The sequence below is a fragment of the Echinops telfairi genome, unplaced genomic scaffold (assembly GCF_000313985.2).
Source record: "Echinops telfairi isolate 266 unplaced genomic scaffold, ASM31398v2 ScPeMD7_7424;HRSCAF=8462, whole genome shotgun sequence".
Taxonomy (NCBI): Eukaryota; Metazoa; Chordata; class Mammalia; order Afrosoricida; family Tenrecidae; genus Echinops; species Echinops telfairi.
In genome coordinates, this window is record NW_022111324.1 from 91,192,871 (window position 1) to 91,215,066 (window position 22,196).

General features: G+C 36.4%; 1 protein-coding gene across 1 annotated transcript in view; it reads left to right on the forward strand.

The window, feature by feature from the left end:
* Window positions 1–22,196, forward strand: part of LYST (lysosomal trafficking regulator) — a 258,721-nt gene that overhangs the window by 39,026 nt on the left and 197,499 nt on the right. The window contains exons 2-4 of the mRNA XM_045298212.1: window positions 3,329–3,418; window positions 9,472–9,670; window positions 21,159–21,249. Coding sequence (XP_045154147.1) covers window positions 9,479–9,670; window positions 21,159–21,249 — 283 coding nt within the window. The 5' untranslated portion in view covers window positions 3,329–3,418; window positions 9,472–9,478. The remainder of the gene's footprint in view (window positions 1–3,328; window positions 3,419–9,471; window positions 9,671–21,158; window positions 21,250–22,196) is intronic.

Sequence of the window (22,196 nt, forward strand, 5' to 3'; positions counted from 1 at the left end):
AGGTCTCATTTGGTTTCTTAAAATTTGTACTTGTTTCTTTGGTTAGGTTTATTCCTAACCAAATAATGTATAGTTATTGTAAATGGTATTGTTTTCTTGATGTCTTTTTCGCAGCTCTATTCACTGGTATCTAGAAACCTGATTGATTTCTCCTTGTTAATTATGCTGCTACCTTGCCAAATCCCTCAGTTTTCCCAACAGTTTTTGGGCGACGTAGGAGTTCTCTCTAGATAAAATCATATCATCTGAAAATGTGAACGCTTCACTCTTTCTTTACCCAGTTTTTTTCTCTTGATTTCTTTTTGCTGTCTAATCGTTCTACCTAAGACTTTTAGTACAATGTTGTTGTGATAAGGGGCGCTTCTCTACTAACTGTTTTCAGTGTGATATTGGTAGATTTTTTTTTCTTTTCTTTGTGGCCTTTATTATGCTAAGAAGTTTCCTTTCAATTCCTATCTTATTCAGTATTTTTATTAAAAATGGGTGTTATATATTTCTAGTCTTTTTTCTACATCTGTTGGCATCATCATATGGTTATTACTCTGTGTCTTGTTTATGTGGGGATTACATTGATTGTTTTTTGAATGTTAAACCACCCTTACATTCCTGCATGAATCCCACTTGGTCATGATTAATTATCTTTATTGATATATTGTTAGATTCTATTGGCCAGAATTTTATTGAGAATATTTGCCTCTGTGGTCTATAGTTTTCTGTCTTTTGCTTTACACAATTGATCTATGTATTGTGATGTATTGTATGAGCCCCAATAAAATGATTAAAAAAATCTTTTATTTTTATTTTTATGTCTTTTGGGGCTCTGTGCCTAGTTTTGATAGCAGGGTAATGCCGGCTTCATAGAATGAGTTTGGGAGTTTGTTGTCCCTTTCTTTCTTCTGGAATAGGCTGTGTAGGATTGGTGACAGCTCTTCACTGAATACTTGGTCGAATTTTCCTGTGAAGCCATCTGGTCCTAATCTTGGTTTGGAGTTTCTTGACGGCCTTCTCCGTTTCTTCTTTTGTTATAGGTCTGTTCAGGTTTTCTACATCCATCTGTGTTAAATTGAGTACATAATATATTTCTAGGTATTTGTCCATTTCTTCTAAGATATCAAACAGTCTTCCAGAGTACTGTGTTACCATTCTTTTTATTTCAGTTGGATCTGTTCTAGTCTTACCCCATTTCATCTGTAATTTTAGATATTTGCATCTTTCTTTGCTAAGAGGTTTGTCAATTTTGTTAATCCTTTCAAAAAACAACTTCTTGTCTTGTTGATTTTGCCTATTGTTTTGTTTTTGAACTCATTTATTTCTGCTCTAATTTTTATGATGTCTTTTCTTCTGTGGTTGGAGGGTTTGCTAGTGTTATGTGTGTGTATGTGCTGTGTGGGGGAAGTTATGCTATGTCGGGGAAAGGATACCAGAGGACAAAGAAGGGAAGGAGGGAAAAAATGAAGAATGGGTACTGATTAAGTCTATACTAGGATGCCTATGCAATTTGCTATTCATCAAGGCCTCCAGAGGTAAAGGAAGTAAGAGGTTTAGCTGGCTGGTGTACCTCAGGAGCCAGGAAAAATCAGCTGTGCCAGGGAGGAGTGGGCGTCACAGAAATGGCTTGTGCTGCTGGTCAGTGGTAAAGGGGAGTCTGTCAGCAGGCATTGCTGCTTTCTCACTTTAAGAAACCTGGGTCTCTGTAGCTTTGAAGTTCATTTATGGCTGCATGAAAGTTGATGAGGATATCTTCCCGTCCTTGTTATCCGGTGACCGTATTCCTCTTCCCACCACTAAAATTTAAGGATATAAAAACTCTTAATAGTGGGGGGCTTATGTTTTATTTCTTTTGATTTAAAAATAATTGTATTAGAAGTTTGAAGTTATATTAATGATGCTGAATTTAAAATTTGGAATTATAACTATAAAATGCAAAAATAATATTAATAAAGGATATGACAGGCATACATATAATTAGCTATGAGATATCCATAAGATTTGAGGTAGATGTAAGTACTAGGGGACTTCAGAAAATTTAGAAAAGTAGAATTAAAATATAATAGAATTTCTCCACAAACTTTTTAAGTCCCCGCATATATGCAATGCTTTCAGACATCTTCCATCTATTAAAATTTTATTTATATATCCAGATTTATGGCTACCCAGTAAAAAAAAGGGGGGGGGGATAAAAACTAGAACTTTGCCTTGTAGTGATAGTAGAGTAAAAGAGGACACAGCAGACCGCTGGCAGATGCGAGTAGAAGTATGATCCTGGATAGAGTGGAACTCCATGGATATCCAAACCTGTGCTGTAAAGGAAAGAGATGAATAAGTCTTGCCAGTATAAGAGCTGTAGAAAAATCCCTCAGCTAGGCCTAGAAAATCTTCCTCAATACCTTTCACTTCTAGTGCCCTTGCTGAATTATCTGGAAACGTTTTAGCTTTGCAAAACAGATGACTCCACCCTGTAGAAGTCAAGACTAAAGGAAAGGAGTAGTCAGAGTGATTAATACATACTACTTTAGACTCTTACTTGACTGATGGTTTCTCTTTCGGTAACTGTAGACTTAAGTATATATGATTTGATTAGCTTGGCAGGCAGCAGGAGTGGAACACAGAGGTATATAAAGGCTCTACCCAGATTGTCTGCATAAGCAGTAGATGCACTGCACATAGGTGCTCTGGCAGCTTTGTGGAGGAATGAGACTGAAACATCCCTGGGCTTTGATGGCTGTGCGCTCTGGGCTAGAGCGGTGGTTGCCCAGGAAGGGTGCAGCGGCTCCATATTTCATTCCCTCTTTATCCTCAAGTACCTAGAATTGTAGGTGATACAAAAATTTCGCCAATCTGAAAGGAACTCAATACAGAATAATCATTTAGATGTTCATAGTATTGGAAGTTGGAGACATTTTTCTGAGTAATACTTGTATATAGATTATATTCCACCACCTTATGAAGGCCAATGTTAAGAAGACTGATACTGGTCTTGAATCTTTTTCCTTTATAGTTAACTTGTAATTTGACTAGAAGTTGTAAATTAAGAAGGAAGGAGGGAAGGAATCTATGATTTAAGTTTTCTTGTTCAGGATTCCGTGTTCCAAAGCTCCCTCTGAAGATTCTGTCTTGCATGTAAGACAGACAGCCTCCCACCCCTTTTAAGTGCCTTTTTGAGATTTTAAAATTTGTTGGCTGATTCATACATTCCATATGAAGGTGGCCACTGATTTTCATGTCAGCATTGAAATTGATCTTTTATTTGTTAGAAATTCTTTGTGTTTATGTTATTTTCATCAATATATTTGTCTTAAATTTGTTTTTGTTTTGTTTTGTTTTTAAGATGAAACTTTAGTCTAAGAAGTCTTTATTCATCTATTTCATGGGTCCAAATTAGAAAAACTCTAAATGTTGCAGAAGTGTTGAAATACTGGTAAGTAGCTAGTGTGATAAATATTTTGTGATATAGCATAATCCAGTTAACAGTGAAAATACTTTGAAACTGCATAGTTATATGATATAAACTAAATTCCCAAAGAAAAATAACTAAACTTTCCATTAGTAGAGATGTATATGTAAATTGTGGTTTATTCATACAATGGCATATTATACAATGTTTAAAAGAAATTAACATCTGCTAAGATTAGATTTTTGGAAACAAGTAACTATTTTCTTAATGTAAAAAGCAAAAGTGCTCCCTTATAAACCATAAAAATGTTGTTCTGTTAATACTAATCAGTTGCAGATTAGACAGAAACATGGAGGTATACATTAAAATTAGAATCTTCATTATTTTCAGACATTAAGGAAAGTGCAAGAAAACCAATAAGAATGTAATAAAAAGTCTGAAACATGATTACTATGTCAGAATAGATCTGTTTCCTATACCCTCTTATATGCTAATTTCCTATCCCAATTAGAATATACAATGAAATGAAATGCCATTCAACTATAAAATTCTTTAGAATAAACTTAATAAGAAACGTGTCAAAACCTATTATGTGAGTAGAATTTCTAACTCAAGGACTTTGTCTTAAGGACATAATAGGATAGATTTGCCTGTAGTTTAAGGATGTTCACTGTAGTATTTTCTTTGATAATAAAAACCAATAACTTAATCTTCAACAATAAGAAATTGGTTTCATAGAAATAGCACATTTATTCAATGCAATGTGTACAATAGAAAACAGTGCAGCTGTTCACAAAGAATAAGTGCTCTCATGCAAGGGTTTCTACAATGTTGCTGTTAGATGCTGTCAAGTTGACTCTCACTTCTAGCGACGTAAGCGTAAGTACAACATACTTAACTGGAGTCAGCAGATAATCGATTATTTGTATGAGTATATACCTTATTCATGGAAACATGCAACTGATTCTCATTATTCATGTCTGTGTTCTGTAAAGTCTATGCAAATCTTGAATTAGCAAATACTGACCCTTTAATCCTGGGAGAATTCAGGATTAGGTTCCTGTAAGCCTCTTTTCACATTTTTGTCAACAGTTCAATGCATAACCTTGCTTTATGTGTGTTTTTGATGAAAAGCACTTTATTTGATCATATGTTGTTGATTTATTAGCATTGAATGCACGTCCAATAACACTATAATTTATGCTTAAATTAAGATCATCTGACACATAAGGCACTTTTACACCCTTTTGAAGTTAGGAACGCTACTCAGTGCTTCAACACTATGCTTGGATATCATTTTAAATGGCAAAATCACCTCCCCCAAGCACAAAAATGCCAAAACTTGGTTCTAGCTAGCCCATCAAAGGGGCACTTTCTTATAGTACGATAGCTGAAACAAGAAAGTAGAGCATCACCTTGTTTGACCTCATCTAGGACTGTGTGGACTGACCTCCTGAGATGGTCTCCATCCTCTGCCTGTCTGTGTCTGACGTGAACAATACCCCAAGTACTGATTTTAGGATTACAGATAAATTCTATATATATATGAATCTGTAAATATATATGGAAGCTGTGAATAATTAGGATTGATTATACTTTTTTAAATCAAGGAAAAACATATACATCTACATATATTATAATGCTTTTTAACTGACATGGCATCTTGTGCCTTTAGCAAGTAGAATTGAAAGTTTCCTATTAATTATCGAATCAAAAAAATCATGTTAGTTTCCTTGGTCACATTGTATCAGGCAGGCCCTGATTATTACCATATATTTTTGTTTAGTTCTAAATTGCACAGTCTCACACATTTTTAATATTTCTTAAGTTGTCATATGTTATACAGTTGATACTGCCCATAGCACTGCCTCCTGTATCTCTCATGAGTGGACTTGGGGACAGCTGTGCACATCATTTGTGCTCCAGCAGAATTACATGTGTGGCCAGTACTGCAAATGTTTAGTGTACACACTCTCTGAGACTTTTCTACATGCTGTCCGAAACGCTCTGTCCAACCTCTCTGATAAGGTCAAGAAAGTATGTTATTAAAATTTACAGGATGGTGTTGGAAGCTTTAAGAGAAAATCCAAGAAATGAATGCTAACTTTAAGGAATGCTGCATTATGAATGGTCTTGGTGGCACAAAGTTGGAACTATGTGGACAACTCTAAGTGATCAGAAATCATTGTGTCACAGCTTAATGGGTAGGAACCCAGCCCTGTATTTCTCCCAGGAGAAAAAGTTCATGGTACATTAAATAATTATGTGACATAAAATCAGTGACAGATTAGATGAAATATTTTAATAAACTTGATTAAATATGGGCTGAATATTAGGTTATTTGAGTTATTGAAAAATTTTACTTTATGAAAGCTTATTACAGAATCAGTATTTATTGCTGCAGAAGATATTGCTGCAGATATAATACAGAAGATATTGCTGCAGTATAAGAGAATGAGTAATGCATACTTACAAAAATACTTTTCTCTCTATTCCTGATGTTTAATATTAAAAATAATATTTATTATCATGAATAGGGGGTTGTTATTATAATAACATCCATAATTCTGATGAGCATCAAGAATTAAACTACAGGGAACCAATGTAGTATTGGGAATTTTTCTTGTTTTTCCATTTTCTGTTTAGTGGCTTCCCTGTGTACTCCTTTGGTTCATTTTTACTCAATTGCCTTCTTTTACTTCATTTATTTACTTGGGGAGAAGAAAAATCACAGGCCCATTTCTATATGACCTTTTCCGCTATGTCAGCTAGTTCAGATTCCCAAGAGAGAGAAAGAAAACGGAATTGCCTCATTTTCCTCTTTGTAAGATATGCCACACAAATCACGTTTTGCTGGCCACTGTGAATGTTGGCTGCTCCTTAGTCAATTGTTCTTCAGTCAGGAGGATCCAGAGACTGACTTGTACTTTTTGACATGAGACATAGTCGTTTGGCCCAATGCCCTCTCAATTGGGAGTATGGAGAGGATTTACCTTTGGATGGGGTGAAGGTAGATAAGGCAATATACATCTTACTTAATGTATCCTTTTTAGGTTAAAAAATTTCTAAAGGTTACTAAAACCAAAAAAGTTACTATCAGGTTAATTCTCACTCATAGTGACCCTATAGGATAAGGTAGAACGTTCCTAAAGGATTTCCTGGGCTATAATTTGTACACAAGCAAAATACCAGGTCTTTTCTTCTGTGGAGCTGCTGATAGTGGAAGATGTCTCAAATTCATTTTTAAGATGGAGTTATTTTCAAAATTTGGAGATTCTGCACCTAAGTTTTCCTTTCTCAATACTTATTTATATTTGTATCCCCTATTCTATTTTACATTATTATTTTCCCTAGTTTTAAAGTGACACACTGATTGCCCTTTATTTGATTCAAATGTGTAGTAGAAGTAAAGTCTACATGACTCTTCAGCTGCTAAATTTCTTCCAGTTCTTTTCACTTTAATGGGAAACATTTTATTCATCATATTTCTTGAGCTTTTATGTTTAGAGAAGGGTGGGACAGTGCCTGTAGATTCTATAAAGTAAAAAATAACTTATATTTTTATCAATTTAAAAAAATAATCATATGATGTATTTATCGTGAATGAGGTGAGAGGTTTACATTTCAGATAATTAACTCTTTTTTGAACAGTTCAAACCACTCATAAACCCCTGAGTAGCTGCCCTCGGCCCCATGCTACTCTTCTTCCTCTTGTGGACCGCCATACATTCTTTGAGACATGTGAACACCTATCAAACCTCTAGTCTATTGATTCATCTCCCCTTCATGTTCCCTTTGAAACAAAAGTTTCTGTCCCGCCCCCCACCTTATGATAGTGGTCTTATACAATATTTGCCCTTTTGTGATTGACCTGTTTCACTCAGCATAATGTTTTCCAGGTCCTTTCATGTTGTGTAGGTGGTCGTGGTTCATCATTGTTTTTCAGTGGTGCATAATATTTCATTGTGTATGTACACCAAAGTTTCTTTCTCCATTCTCCTGATGGCCATTTGGATTATTTCCATCTTCTTACTATTGTGATCAATGCTGCAATGAACCTGAGTGTGCGTTTATCTGTTTGTGCTATGGCTCTTACTTCTTTAGGGTAATGCCTAGCAGAGGTATTGCTGAATGGTGCAAAGTTTCTATTCCCAGTTATTGAGTGGTAGATTACTTTCCACAGTGCTTGTACATTTTTACAGACCCACTGTGAGGGTTCCAATCCTCTGTGCCTTCTTCAGCTTTTGTCGTTTCTGTTTTACTTGGCTGTTATTGGTAGATGATGCTTTTCTCGCTGATTTGATTCACATCTCCTGGATGACTGAATGGTATGCTTTTCAGCTATTTGAATATCATCTTTGGTGAGCTGTTCATATCCTTTGCCCATTTTTAAATTGGGTTATTTGTCTTTTTCTTACTGAGATTTTACAGTTTTCTATGGAATTTAGAGATTAGTCCCTGTTTGTTGTCTTGTATCCAAAAATTTTCTCCCTGTTTATGGGTTCTTTTTTCACTCTTTCAGTGCACATAAGTGTCTTACTTTTAGTAGATCTCAGTCTTCTAATTTATCTTCTATGTGTGCTTCCTTTGATCTATTTGATAATCTATGTTCTGTAATAGGGCCCCTAAGTTTGTCCCTCTTTCTCATTGATTATCTTTATAATTCTAAGCCTTACATTTATATCTTTGATCTATCTTGAGTTCATTTTGTACATTGGATGAAGTATAGATCCTGTTTCCATTTTCTGCAAATGGAAGATTGATCTAATCTTTCAGCACCATTTTTTGAAAGACAGTCTATTTTTCTTTCTTTAGCACATTGTCAAAAATCAGTTGTCTGTATGTGGATAGATTTATTTCAGGGCTTTCTCTCTGTTCCATTGGTCTATGTAACTATCATTGTACCAGTATCAGATTGTTTTGATTACTGTGGCTCTGTAATAAGTTTTGAGGTTGGGAAATCTGAGACCACCTATTTTGTTCTTCTTAAGAAGTTCATTGCTTATCCTGAGTCTTTTTCTCCTCCATATAAAGTTAGTAATTAGTTTTTTCATTTTTTTACAGATGAGGTTGGAATCTGGATGAGATTTGTGTTGTAGTTACAGATTGCTTTTGGTAGTATTGACATCTTCATAATGTTAAGCCTTCTTATTCAAGAACTTGGGGTATTCTCCCATTTATGTTGGTCTCTTTTGGTTTCTTGTAACAGTGTTCTGTAATTTTCTTTGTACAATCTTTTGTTTCTCTAGTTAGATTTATTCCTAAGAATTTCATCTTTTGTGTGGCAATACTAAAGGTTTTCTTGATGTATTTTTCAGAGGTCTTTTCATTAATACCAGATATGTTTTTATGTGTTGATCTTGAAACTTGCTGTATTGTCAAATCTTTCTATTGCTTCAACAGTTTTTTGTTGTTGAGTCATTGAGGTGTTTTTTGCATAAAATCATATCATGTGCAAATAGAGTTCCACCTTTTTGGCCCATTTGGAGTCCTTTGATTTCTTTTTGTTGTCTAATGGCTCTGGCTAAGTGTTCTAGCACATTATTGAATGAGAGTGGTCATATGGGGATCCTTAATTGCTTCCCATTTGCTGGGGAGTGCATTCTGTTTTTCCCTATTGGTCATTGGTTTTTCACTTGTGATCTTTATCATAACTATTCTATGTTTAAAAGATGGATTTACCTGTTTTGAAACACAGAGGCGAGAATGTAAGTAATGAGTTTAGTCTTCAGGGAGGTTATTTAAGAGAGAAAGGCATGCCCTAACTTCACTACCATCACTCACTGGGTGTGCTATCTCGGCACTTTCACTTACTCATTCCTACCTATTCTTTGGCACTTCAAACCCTGGGACTAGTTTTCTGCCATAGCAGGAATTATTTAAGGAACACTTAGTAAATCATAACTATGTGTGAAAAGATAGGGCTAAGTACCCTTGCCAATTTGTAGGGCAAACTACCCGTTGTTTAAAGTCAATCTTCATTTTAAAGTAAACAACAAAAGTACATAGTTTAACAACGCATATTTTTTATAAGTTTAAAAAATATTCTCTTTTAATCTCCGATATTTACTTTCTAGCTCAACCATGAGCACCAACAGCAACTCATTGGCACGTGAGTTTCTGACTGATGTTAACCGGCTTTGCAATGCTGTGGTCCAGAGGGCCGAGGCCAGGGAGGACGAGGAAGAGGAGACGCACATGGCAAGCCTCGGACAGTACCTTGTGCATGGTCGAGGATTTCTGTTACTTACCAAGCTAAATTCTATCATCGATCAGGTAATAGTTTCTTATCAAGAGTTTTTTTCCATCAATATATTATGTAAGGGTGCTTCAAAAAGTTCATGGAAAAATGGAATTAAAAGGTAATGGAATTTTTTCATAAATTATTGAGCCTCCTATAGGCATATATAAAGGAGCCATGGCAGCCTAGTGACTTACACATTAAGCTGATAAGGCCAGTTATTCAAGCCCACGAGCTGCTCTGTGAGAGAAAGATGAGGCTGTCCACTCCCATAGAAGATTTAAAATCCCAGAACCCTGAAGAGGCAGTTCTTTCCACTGTATAGGTTTGCTCTGAGCCACAGTGGTCTCCATGGCAGTAGGTAGAGGTACCTCATTGGAGTCTCTTAGGTTTGTTTTGTTTTATGAATCATTTTATTATTCTTTGTTTTCTAATTCATGAATTAAACATGTTAAATCTCTCCATTTATTTGGATCTTTGATTCTCTGCAGTATTTTATCGTTTTTAGCAAGGAGATATTGCACAGTTTTGCTTAAACTGATGTCTGTTCATAATATTTTGCTATTAAAAATGATATTTTCAATTTTAATGTTATAGTTCTTTTTTGCTAACATATAGAAACATAATTGATTTAGTGTGTTGTATTTGTTTCTTGTAACTTTGCAGAATTATTTATGAAATTATGAAATTTTGTAGATTTAAGATTTTCTATTTAATATAATATAAAAGAATTATATTATCTGTGAGTAATAACATATTCACTTCTTTCCCAATTTTTATGACTTTCATTTGATTTGTTTTTGATTTGTGCACTGGCTAGGACCTCTATACACAGTTGAGTGACATTGATGATACTGTCTATCCTTCACTTATATGTCCTTTCAATATTTCAGCATAAGTGGGATGTACTCTAGGTTTCCATTAGATTATTTTTATCAAAATGAGTAAATTCTTTTTCCTCTCCATTTGATAAGCATGTTTTATCATGAGTAGATGTTAAATTTTATTAATATCTTTTGTGCATCTCATGAGACTATTATGATTTTTCTCCTTTATTATTTTAATGCCAATATATTACAACAATTATTTTTGAGTATTGAACCAACATCACATTCTGGGATTAATTCCCATGATTGTGATTTATTACACACAGATACTTTAATATATTCTGAAGAAACATTACTCTGTATAAGTTACAAAAAATACTATTTTTAAAGGTTAAAATATGCCACTGTTAATTTTTTTTACTCAGACCTTTACAACTTTTTGAAGGAAACCTTGTTCAATCTAAAAATTAATTATCCCAGCTTTTTGTCTTGGCCCTAATGTCAACCACAGAGACAGCTTTTAGTCATTAATAACTGCAGACCTCAGGGTCATCATAAATAACAGAATAACATTCAGTTGAGTGACTTAAAGGATCCCTTGAATTTTTGTGTGTGTGCACTAAGGGCACACAACAGAACAGCAAGGGGAACAGAACAATGAAGTCCCCAGGGAATACCAAAAATAGACTTAAGGGCCTGGGCACGGCACCCCATCCACTCAACCGGAAAATACCCTTAAAGGTCAACAAACAGACCTTAGACCATTTTTAGGCTTTTCTTTGTTGTTGTTGTTGTTGTTGTTGTTTTGTTTTCTTTTGTTGCTTTGTTTTGCTCTGTCTTGTGTTTGTGTGTATTATTATCTTTGCATATCTATCTAGGTAAAATAGGTGTGATAAACAACCTGGAGGAGAAAACAATGGGACCAACTGGTTCCTGGGGACATGGGAGAGGGGGAGGCGGGGAAAAGCAACTGGGTGTTAACAAACCCAGGGACAAGTGAACAACAAGTGATCCAAAATCGATGGCGAGGAGGGTTTAGGGCTTGACCAAGGGCAATGTAACTGAGAGGAATTACTAAAACCCAAATGAAGGCTGAACATAATAATGGGACAAGAGGAAAGTGAAAGGAAACAGAGGAAAGAACTGGGAGACAAAGGGCATTTTTTATAGAGGTCTAAATACAGGCATGTACATATGTTTGTATATGTACATATGTTTGTACATATATTTGTATATAACGGTAGGGAAATAGACCTATGTGCATATATTTATATGTTAAGTATCAAGGTAGCAGATGGACATTGGGCCTCTACTCAAGTACTCCCTCAATGCAAGAACACTTTGCTCTATTAACCTGGCATTCCATGATGCTCACCTTCCCGACCCAATCACTGACGACAAAGCAGGTGTATAAGTAAATGTGGTGAAGAAAATTGATGGTGCCTGGCTATGAAAAGATATAGCGTCTCGGGTCTTAAAGGCTTGAAGATGAACAAGGGGCCATCTAGCTGAGAAGCAACAAAGCCCACATGGAAGAACACACCAGCCTGTGTGATCATGAGGTGTCGATAGGATCAAGTATGAGCCCTCAAAGACCCAGAACAAAAAATCATATCATTGTGAATGAGGGGGAGCACGGAGTGGAGACCCAAAGCCCATCTGTAGGCAACTGGACATCCCTTTACAGAAGGGTTGTGGGGAGGAGACAAGCCAGTCAGGATGCAGTATAGCACCGATAAAACATACAACTTTCCTCTAATTCTTTAATGCATCCGTCCCCCCACTATCACGACCCCAATTCTACCTTACAAATATGGCTAGGCCAGAGCATGTTCACAGGTACAGATAAGAGCTGGAAACACAGGGAATCCAGAACAGGAAAACCTTTGAGGACCAATATTGACAGTAGCCATACCAGGAAGGTAAGGGAAAGGTGAGGGGAGACAGGGGGAACTGATCATAAGGATCTCCCTATAACCCCCTCCTAGGAGGATGGGCAACAGAAAAGTGGGTGAAGGGAGACATAAGTCAGTGTAAGACATGAAAAAATAATAATTTATAAGTTTTCAAGGGTTTATGAGTAAGGGAGGGTGGGGAGAGAGAGGAAAAAATGAGAAATTGATACCAAGGTCTCAAGTAGAAAGCAAATGTTTTGAGAATGATGAGGGAAACAAATGTACAAATGTGCATGACACAATGGATAGATGTGTGGATTGTGATGAGTTGTACAAGCCCCCAATAAAATGATTCTTAAAAAATGAAAATAATATGTGGACTTTTAGACACATGTTCTACTAGATGTTCCTGTACATCATTTTAATAAATGATATCACTTGTAAAAAAATTTGTATGTATGTGTGCATTAGGTAAAAATTTAAAGAGTAAAATTAGTTTGTTTCTTTTTAAAAATGTTTTAATCATTAGGGGCTCATACAATTCTTATCACAATCCACACATACATCATTTGTGTAAAGCACATTTGTACATTCATTGCCCTCATAGTTTCTACATCCAGTGTTCCACAAAATTGATTATATTCTCTACACTGTGCTCACACTTTCCCATTTCTTCTCTGAGTTTCCTATTTCCTTTTATTTGCATTTCTACCCCATCTGACCTTCTCATTTTTGCTTTTGTACACATATTTCCCTATTGATTCATATTGATTGAATGTTCTAAAGAACACTTTCCTCTCCAGTGTTATTGTTTACTTTATGGGCTGATGGACTGTTTGGCTGAAAGGCGGTCACTGTGGATGGCTTCATTTTCAGGACAGGAAGGTGTCTTAGGAGCATAGTCTCGGGAATACCTCCAGTCTCTGTCAGACAGTAAGTGTGGTCTTCTTTGTGAATTTGATTGTATTCCCACCCCCTCTCTATTCAGGACCTTCTCTTATGATTCTGTTTAGCGCATTCTGTAATGGTAGCCAAAGTAGCCCTGTTGGGGTGTTGGTTATGTGGTGGGTAAATGCAAGGTCAGTAGTTTGAAATCACTAGCCAGCTCTGAGGGAGAAAGACAGTGCTTTCTACCCTCATAAAGGGTTATAGTCTCAGAAACGCACACGGACAATTCTACCCTGTCCTAGAAGGTTGCTATGAGAATTGACTCCATGGCAGTGAGTTTGGGTTTTGGTTTGGTAGTCATAGCCAGGCACCACCTTGCTCTTCTGGTCTCAGGATCCTACAACCTGTGGTTCATTTGATCTTTGGACTGATTCTGTCTTGAGTCTTTGGCTTTCTACACTCTCCTTTGTTCCAGATGAAAGAGACTAATAGTTGTATCTTAGGTGGCTGTTTATAAGCTTTGAATATCCAAGACATTTTTCACCAAAGTAAGATACAGAACATTGCCTTTATGAATTATGTTTGCCAATTGACGTAGATGTCTTCTGAGTGTATGGTTAAGGAATCCCATATGGATGTTGTACAACATGTCATATGACCCATTTTAGTGAAATTTTACTTAATGGGGAAAAATACTTTTAAATTATAATATGTGCCATAGTTTTAGAAATTCCCCAAGTGGGTGGGTTAAACAAAAAAATTAATTTTTTTCACAGTTCAGGAAGCTAGAAGTCTGAATTCAGGATGCTCACTCCTGGAATAGTTTCTCTCTAACTGCTCTGGAAGGGAAATATTTGTCTCAGCTTCTTCTTGGTATTCTTTGCAGATCTCCGTATGACATCTATCCTCCCATTTCTTCTTGCTTGCATCTATGCCTAATACCCTTTTGTGTCTCCAAAGGAACTGGTTTAAAACATACCCTACACTGATATGGCGTCATTATATAACAAATCCTAATCCCAGGTGAGATCATATCCATAAGTAAGTTGTTCTTTGGGTACTCTTGAGTCCATTCCAACTCGTGGTAACCCCATGTGATGGAGAACTGATTCATAGGGGTTGGGGATATAATCTTTACAGCAACAGATCATTAAGCTGGCCTTTCAGTTAGCAGCTAAGTGCTTACAAACTGTGCTACCAGGCTCTACTGAACGTTTATATATTTTTGATACACCATACAGTTCATGGCACCATGCTAAGTAGTCTTAATTTAATTTTGAAAACATTTTGGAGATTTTTAGGCAAGGAAATGGGCAATGGGAATTATTCTTCCTGTTTGACAACTAAATTAAATCATTGCTTGCATCAACAAGAATTATTTTAGCAGGACAAACAGTCAGACTTTCAAATGTGATGAGGATCATAATAGTTCATTCTCTGAGTAACTTTTGATTTATTTTATCTAGTTCTACAGTTTCTGTTCACACACATACCAAGATTATGTATGCATGATTGGTCTAGCATGGATGAAGGAACCTGGATGATACTAACATCCCTTCTTCCTGAAGTAATCAAGAGTTTGATTGCAGTAGAAACCAGGCAGTGGTACCTCAAAGCAGTAGATAATCCATTGAATTATTTCCCTGAATGCCCATTCTAATAGCTGGTAACAGTGAACTTATCAGTTTATTCCAAAATGTAGTGCAATAGGAAAAAAGTATTTATTTTCTTAGATTTTGTGATTTGACAGTTTGAGCAGGGCTCAGCTGGGATGGTTGCCAGTGCCGCATTTGGTATCAGCTGGGCTTACTTAAGAATTTGTAGAAGTTGTCAGATTAACTGAGGGCTGATGGATGGGGCTGTTAGTGTTATTGACTCTGTCCTCATCTACATAGCTCCTCATCTTTCAGTAGTCCAGACTCAGCTTCTTTGTTTGATGATGGAAGCTTTCCAAGAGGGAAATGGCAAGGCCCTTGAGACCAAGACTCTGAATTCACACAGCATTATGTCTGCCTCATCTCTTGACTCAAATAAGTCATAAGCCAGCCCACATTCAAAGACAGGGGAAATTGATTCTAATGCTTGATGGAAGAAAGTGTACATAATTGTGTGTGTTTAATCTACCATAGTCTGTTCTGGCCACAGTTACTTGCATTCCTCCCACATTCATTCTCTCTCAGGACTCAAAAGAGTTACCATTTATACTTGAGTATAATCCAACCTGAATATCAGCCGACGCCCCTAATTTTACCACAAACACTGCATTAAAAATGTGCTGAAAAACTCATCCCATCATGACATCAGGCTCAGAGTCCATGATCTCATAGCAGATCTGGATACAGGTGACACTTCCAGGTGCAGTAATTTCATTGCAACTCATCTTCATTGAGAGACCTGTGAACTAGAAAGATAAGTTATCAGCCACCTGACCCCTCTTCTTCCTATATACTATGTACCATGATGAGATAGGAACAGAATAACTACCATAGATACTTGTCTCAATAAGGAAAGGAACAAGAGACATACGGTAGTCATTGACCCATAATAGGTCAGAAGTTCTATTATGCACATGTTGCCATGCCTCATATTTGGGGACCAGCGATATACTTTTATGCTATGGGAGTGGTTTTTTAGGACTGTTGGCTTTGTCCTCTGAGCTCTTTTCTTCTCCTTAACAAATGGCCTATAATTTGTAGCTTTCACACTCTGATTTCTGTATGCAAAAAGATGAGGATCTAGAGGCCTCTTCCCTTTGAACTATTTCATTCTCATTTAGTCCAAGCTATTAGTATGTTTGAAAGTACAACTTTCTTGATAATGCTGGATGTTTTCCTCTGAAATCTTCGTGGGGTTTATTACAAACTCCCAAAGCCATATCTGTAAATATTTTCAAGGCAGACCGCTTTCTCCCTTGGGCTTCTCAGGCTGGTGTGGAACAATGCCTTCAAGATTCTTACGCATACTTTTGTCTAGCTGTGAGGGTCTACTAAGTACCACCTTTAACCTGCCTAACAAGGTGTATTACAGTCATTTAACAGCTCGATGTTGGTAGGGTGGGGGTGGATGTGCTTGTGGAGTAGAGTGAAGAGGAGAATAGGGCAGGTTGAAAATATTGCAATCTTTTAGCAAAATACTGCTGCCTACAGTACTGTTCCCTTCAACCCCATACCCCACTAGCCGTCATTGGTCTGTTAGTATATAGATAAGAATAGTTTTGCATTTTAAAAGGGTTGGGGTTTTTTGGGGGGGTAGGGGCGGGACTGTGGGACCCACAATAAATATATAACCAAGACTATATATGGCTTAACTAAAAAAACTCACTGCCATAGAATCTATTCCAATTTCTACTGAACCCACAGATCAGAGTAGAACTGCCCCTATGGGTTTCTGAAACTGAAAGCCTCATGGAGTGACTGGTGATTTTGAATTGCTGACCACCAAACCTAAAATATTTACTACTCAACTCTTTATAGAAACTTTATAGAAACAGTGTGCCTCACCTCTGGTCTAATCCAACAAAAACATTAGCATAATTTGCACATTATAATGTGAATGACATTTGATCAGATTTGGTATTCTTTAAAATGATTCTGAAACTAAATTCAAAATAGAGGGCTTCCTTTGTATGGCAAAGAGTAAAAGAATTAATATTTTTAAGAAAGAGCTTTACAACAGGACAAATATCATAATAACTCTTTATTACTTTTTGATATATTATCCTGTTTTTAAAAAAATATGCAATAGTAGAATGGAATATAAATTAATAAATGCTAAATGTGGGAAAGGTGAAACAATCAAAATATAATATTTTAAGTGATAAGTGCAGAAAAGTCCAGACTATCATCTAGAAAGCAGTTTGAAATAATGTGTTCAGCATATTATAGAATAGAAGATAAAGTTTCCTGTAACTGTGAACAGCAAGCAAATAAAAATAGACTCTATTTATAGTATTAATGAAGACCACTTCATGTATATGTGTATACTGTTTTAGGGTACAAAGTTGACCCAAAATCTCAAATATAATTTAAAGAGACCATTTATCATTAAGTCTTAAACCAGAAAAGACAAGACAAAGAGCATCATCTGAATGCAGGAGATCATTAACACAAAGTCATAATGGCATCTCCGAGTTTGCTGAGAAACATGACCTATGGTTCCCATGGTGAAAGAGGGAGAGTTTTTGCTCAGGAGGCATTGAGTTCATTTTAATGAAGGTGGAACAATTTGGAGAGATATAACAATAATGGTTGTACAACATGAAGTAAATACTCAAGTATAAGTTGACCAGAAGATGAGCCAAGGCACCAAATTTGACCACAAAAACTGCATTTAAAATGTGCTGAAAAACTCGGATTATACACGAATATATACGGTAATCAATGGTACTAAATTATACATGTAGATGTTGTTGAATTGGTCAATGTTTTGTTGTGTATATTTTTTAACCAAAATCGGGGTGGGGGGGGTTACATGGGGAAAAAGAAAATGTTCTAAAATTGATTGTGCTAAAGATTGTACAGTTCATCTTGATATAGTTGAACTATTGAATTGTATGATATGTGGATGAAGTGCCGATAAAACTGTTTTTGTTTTTCTTTTTAAGAAATAAACTAGTTAGAAAAATAAAAGACATTGCAGGGCAAAGGAAATTATCACAGAAATATAATTGGTTGCAGATCAGTACCTCAGGGTTACAAGTGGGACTACAGAATTGGGAATGGGACCATACTAATTAAAATAATTTCAGAAACTTCTTTTCACATTCAGCATGTGGTCAGAGTTTCTTAGCATGCAGTCAGAAGCCCGTGAACCTCACTTATCTACTACCATCCACCTTTGCAGCTTCCTAGACATTGTTCTCATTTGGTATTTGAGCCCTTTGCCTGTGGCTTAATTGCCCTTTTTTCTCATCCTGCCACTGTTAGTTCTACATGGCTGGGATAGACAATTAATATAAAATCCAATTTAATTAATAGAGTTACAAAAAGGTAACTAGTAACTGGTAACTAGTATGAACTTAAAATATGTTTCTGGAGCTGAGTGGAAAAAATAACTACATGACTGAGAGTGATTTCACTACTTATTATTGCTATAGCAAATTTAAAGAAGTATAAAACAGTAATATTTACTGTAGAAGGGGAGACATAAAAATACAATTACTAACTGAAGAGTGGTATGATATTGAAAATTTCTGTAGGTCTGGCAGTCTAGGAATAGCCCTAGGGATGGATCTGTTTATGGCATCCATCTGATGGATGCCAGGAGGACATCCTCCCACCCCGAGTCCTTGGATACTGTGTATGTATTTAAGACAATGGAAAATAAAACTAGAACTTGATTTGAAGCAGAGAGATGGAAGTTCTGGTTTGCTAGCATGTCCACACTGAAAGGAAAAGATGTGAAGACTTAGAAAAGGACAGACTTGCATATGTCGTTTCTTGAGCACTAAACATGAGTAGAAGATACCCTAAAAGTTATAGGTCCAGAGGTCAGAGCACTGCTCTGACAAGAATCATGTTAGCGATAGTGGTAGTATACTGTGAAGTAGAGAACCGTTCCCTTCTCAGGACAGCAATTGTATTGGAGGGAACGAAAATAAAACCTGAATAGTCCAGGGTTTCTAAGAATACAACCTCATGAAACGGGACAACAGACATGAAATAAAGAGAATTCAGAAGTCCCGAGAGGGAGGACAGTAACCTTGATTTGGTGTGGTGGGAAAAGCCCTATAGAAGAGATGGTGCCTTAAAGGTAGTATGGGAACCCTTAGGAAGTGGGAGAAATGAGAGATGTTCCAGACCCTGGCAGTGGGGTCAGCAGAGGGCAGGAGGAAGGAATGCTGGCTGGCAGCACACTGATGATTTGCCAGTGTACTGCTGCACGCCAAGGGATAAATGGTCTTTTAAGGATAGTTTGTCTGTAGCAGTTCTCACAGACCCTTGAGGTTTCTGCAAGCTTCTCTGAACAAAAATTCTTTTTTTATTAGTTCATCTTCTAAATCTATTACACAGACTCAGATTAAGAGGACTCTTACTGGATGGCATGTGTAAAATTGTATACATTTTTATAAGATCATGAGCAGTTTTCCTGGTATCATAAAACGTTGAGGTATACACTGTGTGAACTATATGTGGAAATCTTATCTGGATATCTTTTTAGTCTTATTAATTTAGAAGTAAACCAAGTGGGAATTATGCTCTTTTTATTTTGCATCAAGAATTTAAAGCCATTAATTCAGTAAAGGTGTATTGAACACCAACTGTGTATCAGACATTGTTGTTTTTAGATGCCACCGAGAAGATTCCAGCCACCTAAGCCAATACACCTAGGCTACAGCCACCACTCAGCCGTTACTGGAGGCTTGCATGTTGTTATAATGTCCAACTGTTTCAGTACAACTTCCAGACCGATAATTAGGACGAAAGACTTGTTGATTTACCTGTAGAAATCAGCCACTGAAAATCCTGGGTCTCTACAACTAATCTCAGGGATAGCTCAAGATCAGGTATGCTTCATTACGTCATGCATGGGATCAATATTAGTTGGGCACTTCAGAAAGCCCCAAGTTCCCTGTCTTAGTGCATCATAACCTAGAAATCTGAATCCCCATAGATCAGCTTTTTTTGCTCCTTTATGTCCTATAGATAATCAGCTTCAAGTTTTTTCAATTTTACCTTATGTGAGGGGGCTTCAAAAAAGGTCATGGAAAAGGACTTAAAGGATAATGCATTTTTACATGAACTTTTGCCGGCTCTTGTCTCCCCCCTACTATAAGGAATCCTGGGTGTGCAACGGGTTAGATATTGGGTTTCTAACTGAAAGGTTGGCAGTTCAAAGCCACCAGTCACTTATGGGAGAAGGATAGACCATTTGCTTCCCTTTGAAACTATATGGAGAAGTTTGATCTGTTCTGTAGAGTTGTTAAGAGTTGGAATTGAATTGGCAGCAGTGAATTTGGGTTTTGATCGTTCCCTCTTTAGGCAGAGCACTTCAGACCCTCATCATCTCTCAGCTGGATTCTTATAGTTGCAGTGTTGCCCTGCCACTGACCTGTCTGCTCCTCTCCCTCTCCACCTCGCAGTTCTGTCCTGATACAGTGCTTACAGGCCTTTCTAACTGTACCACCCTCATCTCTTTGCGTTGACGGGTGTGAGGGATTCATTTTGTTCTTAAGTCTCCATCTATGCATGGGTATCATCTAATTGTAGCTCGAGCCCAAGTCCTATGTCCACATTTTTAAACTAATAATGATTATATTCTGAACTCCTAAACCGAGTGCCTGTATCATACCTGGATGCTTACTCATGCCACACACCTTCTATTGTTCTTTAATTGTGTATGTGTATTTTATGTACCCAGTGAGAAGATCATAACTTCCCTAAATAGTAAGATAGTAATTTTGGTGACCACAGTGTGCAGTCAGTAAAAATTCATGGATTACTTTCACTAATTAGTTTTTTCCCCTCTCCAATATATATTATAATCAATTTTCCTTTAAAAGTTGTGTGATCTGAGTTTTACATTTAAGTGCATGAAGACTTTACATTTCCTAGTTACTTCATGCTATGTTGCTGGAGACTAGAGCTTAGTTGTTCATTTTCACGTAGTGAATTTGTTCTTTTGTAGGTGAGGAATTCTCTCAGTGTGCCTGGTGGTGATAATAACAGCTATTTTTAGAAACATCATCAAAAACATGCTAAATACCATCAAATCCTCTTACATTCTTGTGTAATTGAAAAAGTATAAATTAAAAAGTCTCACAGCTTTAATTGGATGTAAAATAGGCCCATTGATTCTTAGCTTCTCAAATACAGCTGCTGAAGAACAAGGACTTTGGGCTCAGTTTAAAATAAGACGTTAAGAATTGGTATGTCTCATATTCTCAGTACATGAAAGACTTGTTTCTAATCCAGGCATTAACATGTAGAGAAGAACTCCTTACTCTGCTTCTGTCACTCCTGCCCCTGGTGTGGAAGATCCCTGTTCGAGAAGAAAAGGCAACAGGTATGTTTCTTTCCTTTATCATGATGCTTGCTTTATCAAAATCCCTTTGGGAGGAAAAATCTAATTTAAAAGAGACTTCTGCCTGAAAGATGACTGCAACTTCACATTCAGAACAGAATACATGAGGGGACTTTAAAAAGTTTGTAGAAAAATTCCATTATCTTTTACTTCCATTTCCCACAATCTTTTGGAAGTCACTTCATATTAGTGGAGTTTATCAAATATTTCGTCTGTCCTATAGGGTAGCCTTGAGGCATCGACTCAACCTCAGTGGGTTTGAAAGGAGGCCAATATATATTGTAAATATCTAAATTTGAAAAGATAACTCTATATATTAATGTGTATTATATATATTATTAAGTACATCGATCTTAAATGTTTCTGAAATATATAAATATATGGATACATATATTTGCACATGGAAAGACCAATTTCAGTATCTTCTTAGTTAGTGAAGAGGATTCATTCTTCCCCCAAGAAATAGTGCCAGGCCCTGTTTTAGGCACTGAGGAGGGCAGTGGTGCCTCTGGCATATATATATGTATGTCATACATATGTATGCCATATGGCATACACTGCTCACGAAATATTTTGAAGGTATTCTTCTAACCTCATTTTTTTGGGGACATTTAGAGTCATTTGGATGACTTTTAAGTAATTTTGAAGAACTTAAAGTTTTTAAGTGATAGTATATGTATATCACTGTATACACACACACACTGTGTTTGAAACTATAACTTACATCTGTAACTTACTTAGTGACACTATTGGAAGAGATCTGTAAAATGATATAAATAACAGTGCTAACAGCAGTAAACAGCAGATCATCTAAAGATCCTTTTACATTAGAGTTAGAAGGCAATCTATCATATAAATCAGATTTACCTTCCTAGTTCTCTTTTTCATAGTTGTTTCCCAAATCGTCTTATATTCTTTGAGTTAATGCC